This window comes from Schistocerca nitens, chromosome 12 (assembly GCF_023898315.1).
Source record: "Schistocerca nitens isolate TAMUIC-IGC-003100 chromosome 12, iqSchNite1.1, whole genome shotgun sequence".
Taxonomy (NCBI): domain Eukaryota; kingdom Metazoa; phylum Arthropoda; class Insecta; order Orthoptera; family Acrididae; genus Schistocerca; species Schistocerca nitens.
The window spans coordinates 109315552-109329132 of record NC_064625.1 but is presented as its reverse complement, the minus strand read 5'-3'; the positions used below and the strand labels follow the sequence as shown (position 1 = coordinate 109329132).

At 41.9% G+C, this 13581-nt stretch overlaps 1 protein-coding gene across 1 annotated transcript in view; it reads left to right on the top strand.

The window, feature by feature from the left end:
* Positions 1-13581, top strand: part of LOC126214937 (uncharacterized) — a 212629-nt gene that overhangs the window by 155874 nt on the left and 43174 nt on the right. The window contains exon 6 of the mRNA XM_049941575.1: positions 8077-8203. Within this exon, the coding sequence (XP_049797532.1) occupies positions 8077-8203 (127 nt within the window). The remainder of the gene's footprint in view (positions 1-8076; positions 8204-13581) is intronic.

Sequence of the window (13581 nt, the reverse complement as noted above, 5' to 3'; positions counted from 1 at the left end):
CGGAAATGCCAATAATGGGAAAATGTGGTGCCAAAGCCATAAAATCTTGACTACTGAGCAATGGAAAAGGGAGTCAAATGGGTGTTGTTCCACACTGTTTCCATCTTCTCACTGAGCTTATATCCTAAGAGTGAAACAAGGCAGGTGTTTGATGAACCTCAAGGTTACTCCACAGGGTTGCATTACTGCCTAGGCTGATGTGCCCCTTTCGGCTGATCAGGTCCATCCTAAGACGCAATGCTTGTTCCCCATTGGTGATGATGTGTTCTGAGACAACAGTGCCTTGTTCGCACAGTTTACTATGCTCGAAAATGACAGGGCCCCTGTTCACACAACTCTTATCGGCCAGAACAGGGTTTGTATGAAAGAAAATGTTGGGAAAATCCACCAGAAAAGTTGGAAATTTGGTTGGGATCTTCATATGAAAATCTCAATGAAAGAAATGGGATGGCCAGTTTGACAGTTCTGTTGTCACATGAAATCATAACAGCTACAAATTCTGCATTGAATATAAATATTTTGTGAAAAAGAGAACAATGGAAAGATATACAAGGGGCGTTCCATAAGTAATGTGACCAAATTCATAAAGAATCATTTATTGAATATATTCGTACAAATAATCAAAAATTTTCAAAATAGCAACCTCTTGCATCGATACACTTCAGGAGGTAGTGTTTCCATGCCTGGAAGGCCTTTTCCGGAATGTCCTTTAGAGCTGATGTAACATGTGCCTGGATGCTTTCAATCGTGTCCCAATGTTTTCCTTTCATGACTCCTTTTAACGGAGGAAACAAAAAATAGGCAGCGGGAGCCAGGTCAGGACTGTAGGGAGGCTGGGGAACCAATGGGGTCTTAGTCCTGGCCAGGAAGTCATTGACAGTGAAGGCATTGTGACTCGGTGCGTTGTGGGTGAACTTTCCACGTGTCCTTGATGTCGCTTGCGTGAGACCCTCCTTTTCAGTCTTTTGAGCACTTCCAAGCAGAAAGCTGAGTTCACTGTAGTCCCAGCAGGTAAGAATTTGTGATGGAAAGTGCCTCTGATGTCAAAGAAGACAATGAGCACGGTTTTGATCCTGGACTTGCTCATGTGTGCCTTCTTGGGACGGGGCGACGATGGGGGTGTGCCACTCTGAACTCTGCCTTTTTGTCTCAGGGTCATACTCAAAAATCCACGACTCATCACCAGTGATAACTGAGTTTAAAAAATGAGGATCATTCTCACACATTTCCAACATTTCTCGGCACCGAAGCACTCGCATGTGCTTGTGTTCGTCGGTCAACACTTTTGGGACGAGTTTGACACACACCTTTTTCATGTTCAAATCTTTGGTCACAATTCGGAAAACGGTCGTTTTTGACATGCTTAGAGTTTGTGCTATCAATTGAAGGCTCACGCGTCACATTTTCGTCGACTCGTGCGGTTGATGGCCGTCCACTGCAAGGTTCGTCAGTGATCTCTCGGCCCTCCATGGATGACTTGTGCCATCAGAAAACTTGTGATTTGTACAAGCAATCAGTCTCAAAGGCATGCTGAAGTAATGGAAACATTTCAGTGGCGGACTTCCCAAGTTTAATGCAAAATTTGATAGCGTACCGTTTCTCTACAGAATGATCCATTGTGACGTGTTACATAAACTCAAAACCTGACTCTCCAGCAGCCAGCCGAATGAGACAAAGAGCGTTTTGAAGCTAAAACCCCCCTCCATTTAGCCCAGCCGGTTACAACACACTGAGGTGTACCGTTGCATCAGAAAAAAATTGGTCGCATTACTTATGGAACACACTCTGTATTTCAATGTGTTATCGGTGGTGATCATCTCTTTGGTGTGTTGCAGAGATTGAATTGATATCAATTTGTGGTAATTTGGTGTATTGCAAACATTCAATTTATTTAAGTTCATAATTTATTTCTTTGAAAAAATACCACCAGTGAAATGTCGAAATATTGGTCAGCATATGCGCAACGCAAGCCAACTGCATGACTGTTGACTCAATGAAACTGATGAAGACCGCAGACAGCGTTTGGAGGCCAGTCGAATAAGAATTTCTGAGATGTGATCCATTATGATTCCGTAACAATTAATACAGATTATTTCATTTCAATAAGACTTACTGAAACAGTTTTTGTCAATTCACACAAATTCTGGGAAAGATTTGGTTGGGCGAATCTCTCCTCAACTGACTGACAGACAGACAAATGCGTAGCCTAAACCACTGGAGATATAAATATGTTATACAATAAACACTTTCCATTAAACTGGCTGTGAGAAAGAACGTGCTAAGCTGGGCTGTGAAAATGTGTGGTTCTGTTTTGTCATTTTTAACAGAAAACAGGAAAGTTGTGTTTATGGCTAACTTTATAATCCTGCCTGTTTGTAGGTTAAAACCATGCAAAATACTGTCATTAAAGATTCAATCCTCACAGCAGTTGGAAAGGTCTCTCCCTCATGTACTATGTACTAATTACTCCAACTGATTCACCCATTCATAATGACTTCTATTCCCATCAAGGTTCTGTTTGCAGTAACGATAAATAAGGTCAGAGAAAGAGGGGGGGGGGGGGAGGAGGCAGGAGATATAAAGAGAACGGGGGGGGGGAGGAGGAAATGGATATAAAGAAGGGAGGGAGGATATGGACAGAGAGATGAGGGAGGTGAAGATAGATAGACAGCCACTGGGGTAAGAGATGTACAGGGAGTGGGGGGGGGGAGAGGGGGGGAGGTGATGGACAGAAATAGTGAAAGAGCGGGAGGTGGATAGAGGGATGGGGGAGGAAGAGAGGGATAGCCGGCCGGGGTGGCCGAGCGGTTCTAGGCGCTACAGTCTGGAACCGCGCGACCGCTACGGTCGCAGGTTCGAATCCTGCCTCGGGCATGGGTGTGTGTGACGTCCTTAGGTTAGTTAGGTTTAAGTAGTTCTAAGTTCTAGGGGACTGATGACATCAGCAGTTAAGCCCCATAGTGCTCAGAGCCATATGAACCATTTTTGAGGAAGAGAGGGATAAAGAGAGGAAGGAGGAGAAGGAGATTGGAACGTATATACAATTCCCATACACATTTAAATTGCGAAGCATTGGAGGGTTTACTAGTTGAGATATACAGGTTGTTTCAAAAAGGACTTTACAACTTTGAAAATTGATATAAATTAGTTCATAGTACCTACATAGGTGATTGTAGTGTCAATTTGTAGGGAAATACATCAAGTTTCGTCTCGCGTAGTTCACTAGTACTGAATCACAGTGTAAGGAAAGCTAGCAGCAGCTGCATTAGAGGTTGCTGCCTTCACTGGATCCAAGCATTCTAGCTATGTGTTTTGGTTGGAAGATCATCCAAGCACATCTGACGATATCGTTGAACAAGTGAGACAATGTTGTGTCAACAGCCCTACAAAATTGACCGGGCATGCGTCTCGTGAATTGCAAATCCCACATACAACTGTTTGGCGTGTGTTGAGAAACCATTTGCATTTGAAACCGTACAGATTGATGATCATACAAGCAATAAAAGACACTGATAAAATTGCTTGCAAGAACTTCTGTATGGGTATGTTAAACCGATTACAAGAGGATGAATATTTATTGGACAAAATCATCTTTTCAGACAAGTTAACTTTTCACTTAAGTGCCAAGGTTAACACACATAACTGTAGGATTTAGGGCAGTGAAAATCCACATTTAACATTGCAACACATTTTTGAATGCCCTAAACTGAACGTTTTTCGTGCACTGAGCCAGAACAAAGTGTAGCCCCCTTTTTTGTGTGAGAGAACCATCAACAGGATAGTGTACCTGGATATGTTCCAACAATTTAATGTTTACTTCGTGCAAGATGGTGCACCACCCCACTACCTGGCTGACATCCGGGATTTTGTCAGTGACCACTTTCCAGGTCAATGGACTGGCTTGATGCGCCATTTAATGGCTCCTACATTCCCCAGACCTTACACCACTCGATTTTTTTTTTTTTTTTTTTTTTTTTTTTAATGGGGATTCATTAAGGATATTGTGTTTGTACCTCCTGTGCTGGCTTCTCTACCTGAACATAGAAAAAGAATTTACACCGAGTGAGCAAGTTACACCTGCAATGCTTCAGCAAGTTTGGAAGAAATTGACTTCCGATGGATGTGTGCAGGATAACCAACGGAAGCTACATACAACATCTTTAGTTTAAAGTAAAAAAAAACTTGATGGGTTTCCCTTCAAAGTAACACTAAACCCAACTCTATAACTTCTTTCAATAAATTTATATGAATTTTTGAAGTTTTAAAGTCGTTTCTGTAACACCCTGTACAAGTAAAGCAGTCATGAGTCCAAATATTGTCTTGAGCAGCACAGTGCTTTACTAGACAGTCCTGTCTGATGCGATATCCCGTGGCCTTCCTCTGACCCAGATAGTCATAGGGAGAACTAGATTCCAAACCAAATATTACTCAACATTTTTCACATTGATGAACTTTGGCAGAGGTGAGAGAAGTGATAAATTATAGATGGGATCAAATCAGAGACCTTTGGATTTGTAGGCTGGCACTTTACCACTGAGCTGAGCCACACACAAATTTGAATTGCTGTGACATCTTTGGTGGTCCTAAGTTGTATATAAAGTGTGATCAGAAAGTAATGGGAATATTTTTATTTTGCGGGCTTTGGCTTTATACATCCAGTTTTCAATTTTTTTATATTGTTGGCACACACGGCCCTGATGTATGTTTGTACTTTCAGCTGTTTTGAATGTTTAGTTTTTGTTGACAGTCAAAAACGTTGTACATGTTTTAAAGCATTCAGTGAATTTTTGCTTTTGAGAAAGATGGATCAAATAATTTACATTAAATTTTGCTTAAATGTGAAATAAAGTGCAGCACTGCATTGAAAATATTGACTGTGGGTTTTTGCAAATCTACTTGAGTAAGACAAGTGTTTACAACTGGTATAAACATTTCAAAGAGGGTTGGGAAGATGTTGAAGATGATGACCACCCTGGATGCCCTGGTACATCAGTTACTGACAACAATGTGGAAGAAGTAAAGAAAATGGTTCTGTAAAATGGCAGAATCACCATCACAGAGGTTGCTGACGATGTTGACCTATCCTTTGGCTCATGACAAATAGTTTTTTTGGACATTTTTGTCATGAAACCCCGTGTAGCAGTGAAGTTCGTTCCAAAATTGTTGAATTTCAACCAAAAATTATGTTGCAAATACCGGGTGATCAAAAAGTCAGTATAAATTTGAAAACTGAATAAATCACGGAATAATGTAGAGAGGTACAAATTGACACATACGCTTCGAATGACTGGGGGTTTTATTAGAACCATAAAAATACAAAAGTTCAAAAAATGTCCGTGGCGCTTCATCTGATCAGAATAGCTTTAATTAGCATAACAAAGTAAGACAAAGCAAAGATTATGTTCTTTACAGGAAATGCTCAATATGTCCACCATCATTCCTCAACAATAGCTGTAGTCAAGGAATAATGTTGTGAACAGCACTGTAAAGCATGTTCGGAGTTATGGTGAGGCACTGACATCAGATGATGTCTTTCAGCATCCCTAGAGATGTCGGTCGCTCATGATACGCTTGCGACTTCAGGTAACCCCAAAGCCAATAATCGCATGGACTGAGGTCTGGGGACCTGGGAGCCCAAGCATGACGAAAGTGGCGGCGGAGCACACGATCATCACCAAACGACGCGCGCAAGAGATCTTTCTCGCGTCTTGCAATATGGGGTGGAGAGCCATCCTGCATAAACATTGTACGTTCGAGCAGGTGTTTATCAGCCAGGCTGGGGATGATACGATTCTGTAACATATTGGCGTACCTCTCACCCCTCACGGTAGCAGTTACAAAACCAGAATCACGCATTTCCTAGAAGAAAAAAGGACTGATAACGGTAGATGTGGTAAATACAACCCATACCGTGACTTTCTCGTCGTGCAATGGAGTTTCCACGACAGTTCTAGGATTTTTGGTAGCCCAAATTCTGCAGTTGTGGGTGTTGACAGACCCTCGGAGTGTGAAATGAGCTTTGTCGGTCCACAACACGTTACTCAACCAATCGTCATCTTCCACCATCTTTTGAAACACCCACACCGCAAATACCTGCTACAGTCTCCATTTCGTCCTGAACTGTCTCAGCAGCATTACGCCTTGTGCTCGGTCGGGCACTATGGCGTCTATCGTCTAAACAACCTGTGGCTTCGAACTTCGGAATCATTCTCGCCACAGCTGCATTTGTAAACGGACCTTTACCCGTTCGAATCCCCTTCCTATGGCGATAGGATCGTAACGCTGAACTAGCACATTCCCCATTCTGATAATACAGCTTCACTAAGAGCGCCTTTTCAGGTAACGTCAACATGCTGCGACTGCTGGTGCATCTGATTCTCTCTCTCATTACAGGTCCTTTTATACATGAGTGTCATGCACAGTCACTGACATTTTGCTGTCCAGCGCCATCTGTTGGACATTTTGTGAACTTTTTTTCCCTTTTCTTTTGTTCTAATAAAACCCCATGTCATTCCAAGCATGTGTGTCAATTTTTACCTCTCTATCTACATTATTCCGTGATTTATTAAGTTTTCAAATTAATACTGACTTTTTGATCACCCAGTACATCGCTCAGAAATTGCTGAATGAAGTCAACATGATCTAGAACGTCTAAAGAAGGTTATAACAAGTGACAAAACATGGATATACAGGTATGACATTGAAACTGAGGCCCGATCATTATGATGGAAACTACCTAGAGAGCCAAGACTGAAAAACATACGACAAGTTCGACCAGATACGAAGGTTCTTGTCACTGTTTTCTTCAATTACAGTGAGGTAGTGCATCACGAGTGCCTGCCTTATGGTTGTACAGTCAATAACTCACACTCACACTTCATTGCTTGTTAGTGATTTTTTGACAGAAAACAAAATCTTTATTTTGCCTCAGGCACGGTATTTGCCGGGCGTGGCCCCTGAAACTTCTTTTTATTGCCGAGGATGAAGAGAATCGTTGAAGGAGCTGAACTCCATAATGAAAATGAGTTCCAGAAGTGCTTCCAAGATTGGAAAAAGTGTTGGCCCAAGCGTATTCTATCTAAGGGTGATTACGTTGAAGGGGACGAAGTTGATGTTGACGAATAACTAAAGATTCTGTAATAAAAAAATTATGTTTCTTTTTGATCACATTTCATACAATAATAGTAATGTTCTTGATAAAAACAAATGCTGGTACAATAGTAATATGCTAGGTAGTGTCACGCTGTGTCGATATATTTTCTCACTGGAGTCTTCCGTACAGAGGTTAATACAAGTCTAGAGATTCATTGAAGCTGGGGCAAAGTTCTGAGTGCAGCTACTTAAAAAGATGTGCAGTACATCAGTCGCAGACAGTGAGGTTATGTGAATTTGGCATCCTCTGGTGACATGTATGCGTAGCACCCCCACCATCCCCTTCCATCCATCTCCTCGTGTCCCTCGGAGACATCGAGTGCGAGCTTGCTGGTGGAAGGTTTAAATGTGCCATCTCTTGTGTAGCATGTGGTGTGCGTAGGGTTCATTCAATGAAGATGCCCTGCGCATGCCCTGTCTACCCCTCAGTCTCTCCTAACTCTGTTCTGTCACCACAGTCCACACCTGCACATTATAATCGTCATTCGTTGCGTGAGATTACCCAAGTATACCAACCAAACTGCAGTCCCGCCATTGTGTGCTCAGCCAAACAATGTACCAGTGTGTGTGTGTGTGTGTGTGTGTGTGTGTGTGTGTGTGAGAGAGAGAGAGAGAGAGAGAGAGAGAGAGACAGGAGGGCAGGGGTGTGCATGCACGTATTTATGCATTTGCTGCTATTTGCTAGCAGAACTTTCCATAGCCTATTGACACCTTTAAAACATTCATTAGAGGCCTTCACAGCATGCACACATATCTTTTCATAACTTATGTTTAAGAACACATGGCTACAAGTACAAACTGTAGAACAAGTGTGATACCGTAGATAAACAGCCAGTGTAGGTGAAAAATAGATATACACTGTGTCTGATAAATGTTTAAATAAATTCTTTAGTTCTGAAATAATACACTGATTTTCTCCTCCAGGAGATCACAGCGATATGCTGTAATGGAATTCAATACAAGACAAGCAGTGGATGCCATCCAAGCAGCCCGACCACATGTGGTGGAGTCTGGAGTCGAGTTTGTTACTTACCGTGGCAGTTCAAGAGATGTAAGTAAAAATTTAAAAAGAACTGACATGCCTAACATGTATAGCTAATGAGAAATTTATCTGCAGTTTGTTGTCGCACGCCTCGCTCATGTGCGCGCGTGACCCCCCCCCCCCCCCCCCCCCCCACACACACACAGAGAGATTCTGTTCTGGTAAAAGTAATTAAAAAATCACCCTCTGTTTGCTGTCTAATTTGTATTCTCCCAACACTGTCCAAAGCCTTAGGATATAAGTCCAAAGCCAGCTCACCAAACACTTAATTATGAACAATCTACTATACAAGTTCCACAAACATCACAGTGCAACATTTTCTTTAATAAAAGTAGCAGACATCATAAAGCTATCTGTGAGAAGACAAGAGGTGACTGCTGTGTGATTTGTGGATTTTAGCTAACGTTGCATCCAGCAAGCAATCTAGACATTTTATGAAATAGGGAACTGAGGATTGTCTGTCCTATCAGCTAATGTGCGGAAGGCTAACTGAATATTTTGAAGGAGTTATGGAGCTCGATAGGGTAATATACGATCAAATCGGCAAGACTTGAATAATTACAATTGTTAATGCTTGTCTGAGCAAAGCTGAATAAATGACCTGCATGAAAGTACACTGTTCCTGATTTTACAAAATTCTTTTGAGGGAGGTACGTAGTTAAGTATGAATGCAAGCAGTGCCGGAGCGAATACTACTAGTCCAGGCCCCAGGCCCTGACCTGCACAGATGTCCCTCCTGGACAGCTGTCTGAATTGAACTCTTCTTCGGTCACTGCCGCCTCTGCCTTTGTACTGTATGGTAGGCCATATAACCACTGCCACATTGGAACTTCCGGCCACCGCTCTGCTGGGTCTCGTGTGTGATTGTGTACGGTCACCATCAATGCACTGCCATGCCGTGCGGCTCTCCACGTGAGCTCACGTCACACTGTGGGAGTCTTTGCAACATTTCTGGCCCACGGCCAAACCGAAGCCCTTCCTGTGGTGTCTCCTTTGTACTGTAAATACTTCCTACAAAACTTATTCTTTCTGGCTGCCGTTCTGTTGCCTTACAGGTATTACATTTTTAAAAATCTGGCACAAAATCTTTGATAATGTCAGCTTCTATATTTTACTTGCCAAACTTGGAATCTCAAATTTGTCTCCAAATGCTTGAAAATACGCACAAAGTCACAACGGAGACTGGTAGTACCAGACGCACATCAGGGTTCATTACTTGGTCTGACACTCTTCTCATTGTACATCAATGATGGTTCATCAGTCTTGTCCTACTGTGAATACCACATCACCTCCAGTTATACCTAAGTGAAAAACCAATCAGTCTGAAGACAGCTATTGCGACTATCAAAGTTGACTGGAGTGCATTATCAAAATGGGCAGGAAATATAGGAATATTGTGCAATATGTCCAGAACTCTAATGGCCATTTGAGGTTAATTAACCTGAAATATTGGGAGAGACTACTGCTCTTAGTCCTGAATGAGAAATTTAAATGTCTCTTCCTCATCAAAGAGTCTAGATATACAGGGTGGCACCCGAAATGTGTTACCATTTTGTTTTTCAATATAAACTTTATTGTCAATACAATCTGAAAGGAACATATACTACAATGAAGAGCCGTCCATGGAGATTTGTTCTAACTCAGCACATGCTCAACATGTCCACCATTTCATTTCCTAACTTCCTTCAAACGAACACTGAAGTTAGTGATTACCCTACGGCACATGTCTTCCGTAATGTCACTGCAAGCTTGAAGAATAAGTCTTCTGAGTTCCATTAAATCACATGAACGTTTCGGGAAAATTTTTTCCTTTAGGTGCCCCCAAAGAAAAAAATCACATGGATTGAAGTCTGGACTATTGGGGGGCCAATTTTGTCCGTCATTGAAGCGACCTGCAAACTTGAGTGAAATGATCGGCATGTCGAAATGCTCATGTAAAAACTCCAACACAGTGTTTGCAGTATGTGGCCTTGCTCCATCTTGCATGAACCACTGCATGTTGAAGGGCAAGGCAGCAGCAAGAAGCTGTGGAATGAAGCTATTGCGAAGCATGCTCAAATAATACTCGCTGTTCACAGTTTCTTCAAAGAGAAAGTGTCCAATAAGTCCGTGACTGGAAATTGCTGCTCACGCTGTAATCCTCAGAGCATAATGTTGTCGTTCATGAAGCACTTGTGGGTTTTCAGTGGCCCAAAAGCATACATTTTGTTTGTTAACCACACCGTCTAAATGAAAATGTGCCTCGTCTGTAAACTGAACATTGTTGAGAGTTTCTTCCCAATCTTTCACCCACTGAGCAAACAGTAGTCTCTGCTGCCTGTGTTCTTCAGCGAGCTTCTGTGCACAGGTCATCTTGTATGGGTACATATGGAGGTCACTTTTAAGAATGTGTTGAACGGAGTGTCTGGATATTCCCAGTTGCACTGCTGCCTTTCTACATGATTGCCCGGGATTTCTCTTTACAGCAACTCGTACTGCTTCAATATTCTCCGGCGAACAAACAGGCTTAGGCTGAGGTCGCTTCGCTTCCAATACTGTTCTTTCCTGTACAAATTTATCGTACAACCTGTGGATGATCTTTTTGCAAGGTACCCATCGTGTGTTAAACTATTGTCAAAAACGCCTCTGAGTCACAACAAGGCTTTTTGTTTCATGAAAAAGTAACACATTTGCCGATCGTTGCTGTGTCATAAGTCTTCCATTGTCAGCCATTGCTGCTTACTAGTCTCCTAGTGGCAGTATCATGAATTACAAGTCATTTCGTAACTCATTTGTTTTTCCAAGCTCTGCTGGTACTGCTGTAGAGATCCCAGTGGGATATCTAATGTGCGTCGTAAATTGTGAAAGAAACAATTGGTAACACATTTCGTGCGCCACCCTGGTGATGAAAACCTAAACTGGGCTGAACACATAATTGCAATGTGCAAGACAGCATCAACATCTCTCCCTTCCATATGAAAATGTGACGACATCTTCCATTTTGTACTTAAAGGGAAACTTATACAAATGCTTATACTTCCAATTGATGATTATAGCTGTGTTATACTGAAGGGTCTTTCTCAGGAAAGCTAACAGTGCTCGGAGCTGTGTTCAATGTCTGTGTACGATACGTCTGTAATGTTCAACTTCTTGATATATTTCACCACTTGTGCACAGCTCTCCTGGCTGCACAAAAGTCCACAGAGATGTCTCCTTTACCATCTTATCGACATATACAATCCCTCATACAACACCTAATGAAAAGTATCTGGGCACCCTTATGTAATGTGCAACTGATGATTGGATATCACAGGAGTTGCTCCAGCCAGTATGAAAGGAGGCAGAGAGTATTGTATTGTCAGCAGACATGCAGTGACAGCAGAATGAGTCACCCAGGAGAGTGACTTTGAACACAGATTTGTCATTGGACATAGCCTGAGTAACAAATCCATCAGGGAAATTGCAACCCTTGTTCAGCTTGCCAAGTTAACTGTCGGTGATGCGACTGTAAAGTGTAAATGTGAAGCAACAACCGCAGCTAAAACGAGACTGGGCAGATGACCAACAGGGACCGGTGGATGGTGTTTGTTAAAAATTTTGTGAAATCAGCAGTTCAGAAGTTCTTCCAGCAGTCCAGCTGGTAGTACTCGATTTTAAGCAGAAGCTGGTTTTTCATGTTTATGACATCATTTCTCCTGAACTATGTGATGTACGATCAGCAGGTCTCTGCAGCCACCCTCCACAGTGTTCAATCGTCCGTGTCAGTCAGTACTTGAAGTCTGCAATTGGCTAAAGGAATCACTTATGGGTTGTGACTTCCAAAGCGCTGCTAGCAGTCAGCTACAATGATGATTTTTACACAGAGAGCATCCCAGAGTACACCTGAGAGCTACAATACCGAGAATTGTTTCTTAGCTTTTGACAAGCTCATTGTGCAGCCTGATCAATTTGTATTTTTTTTTTTTAATAGAAATTTCAGGGGAAATAAGTAAAGGATAGGTACTTTATTGTAATTGCGATAATGAAATGTAACATCACCGTAAACTTCAATATTTTTACAAACACCATCACCTTTAAACCATACACCAATGGACTCCAACTGATTTATTTTTCTATGATTCCAGATACTAACAACAAATGGTATCATAGACATAAAATACGCCTGATCCATGTCCCAGTTGTACACATCGTTCAGCTGAAATGTGCGATAAACAATCACATCTCTACTATTAAAACTCTCCAGACCTGCAATAGATATCACTGCATCACCAGGATACCACACCCAAAGTGATGTCAGCGCATGCACAGATCATGCTCTGCAGACCACAGAGATGCCCAGAGGCACCTCACACAGAGAGCATCCCAGGATACCCCTGAGAGCTACAACACCACACCATAAAGAATCACTTCTCAGCTTTTGGCAAGATCAATGTGTCGTATGATCATTGTGCATTTTAGTAAAGTTTCTTGGGAGATAGGAAGCAAAAGGTACTTTATTTTAACTGCAATAACAAAATGTAACATTGCCAGTGGTGACGCCACTGGACAGTGGATGACTGGAAGCAAGTGATTTGGAGTGATGAATCATGCTGTGTCCTGTGGCACTCTGTTGGAATAGTTTGCGTACTTAAAGAATATTACCTGCCATCATGTATGGAACCAACAGTAAAGTATGGAGGGTGTGGTGTTATGGTATATAGGTGTCTTGTGGTTATGATGTGGTCCCCTTATGGCACTTGAGAAAACATCTAATGCGGAACTATAAGGACACATTTTACAGCTTTGTGTATTGTGTATAGTAGAGGAACATTTCGGAGACAACGAGTGTATCAGCATGATAGGGGACCCTGTCATAAAGCAGTATCTGTGAGGCAATGGTTTGTGAACAATAACATTTCTGAAATGGATTGGACTGTGCAGAGTACCGGCCTGAAACCAGTGTACCAGGTGTAGAAATATAAAACCGAAATTTGTTTGCAACAATTATACAGCTGTATTTTGAAACTGATAAACAGTATTTTATTCAAAATAATCACCATTACTATTTATATCTCCCACTCCTCTGGCAGGCTTTGAATGCCACACCAGAAAAGCAGTTCTTCTTTTGAAGTGAACCAGCCAGTGAGTCATTTTTGTACATTTTCATATGAATTGAAGTGTTGGTCAGCAAGCACGTGTCTCAGTGATGCAAACAGATGTCAATCAGATGGAGCCAAGTCTGGAGAATAACCGCATGCCCTAGTATTTCCCAACTGAATGCCTCGCTCATTTCCCTGACTCACTTTGCTGTGTGTGATGGGGCATTATCATGGAGGAATATGACTCTGTGTTGCCTTTTTCCATATTTTCCTCATTTTTCATGTAATGCTTGATTTAAATCGATTATTTGCTGCCAGTTACGATCAGTG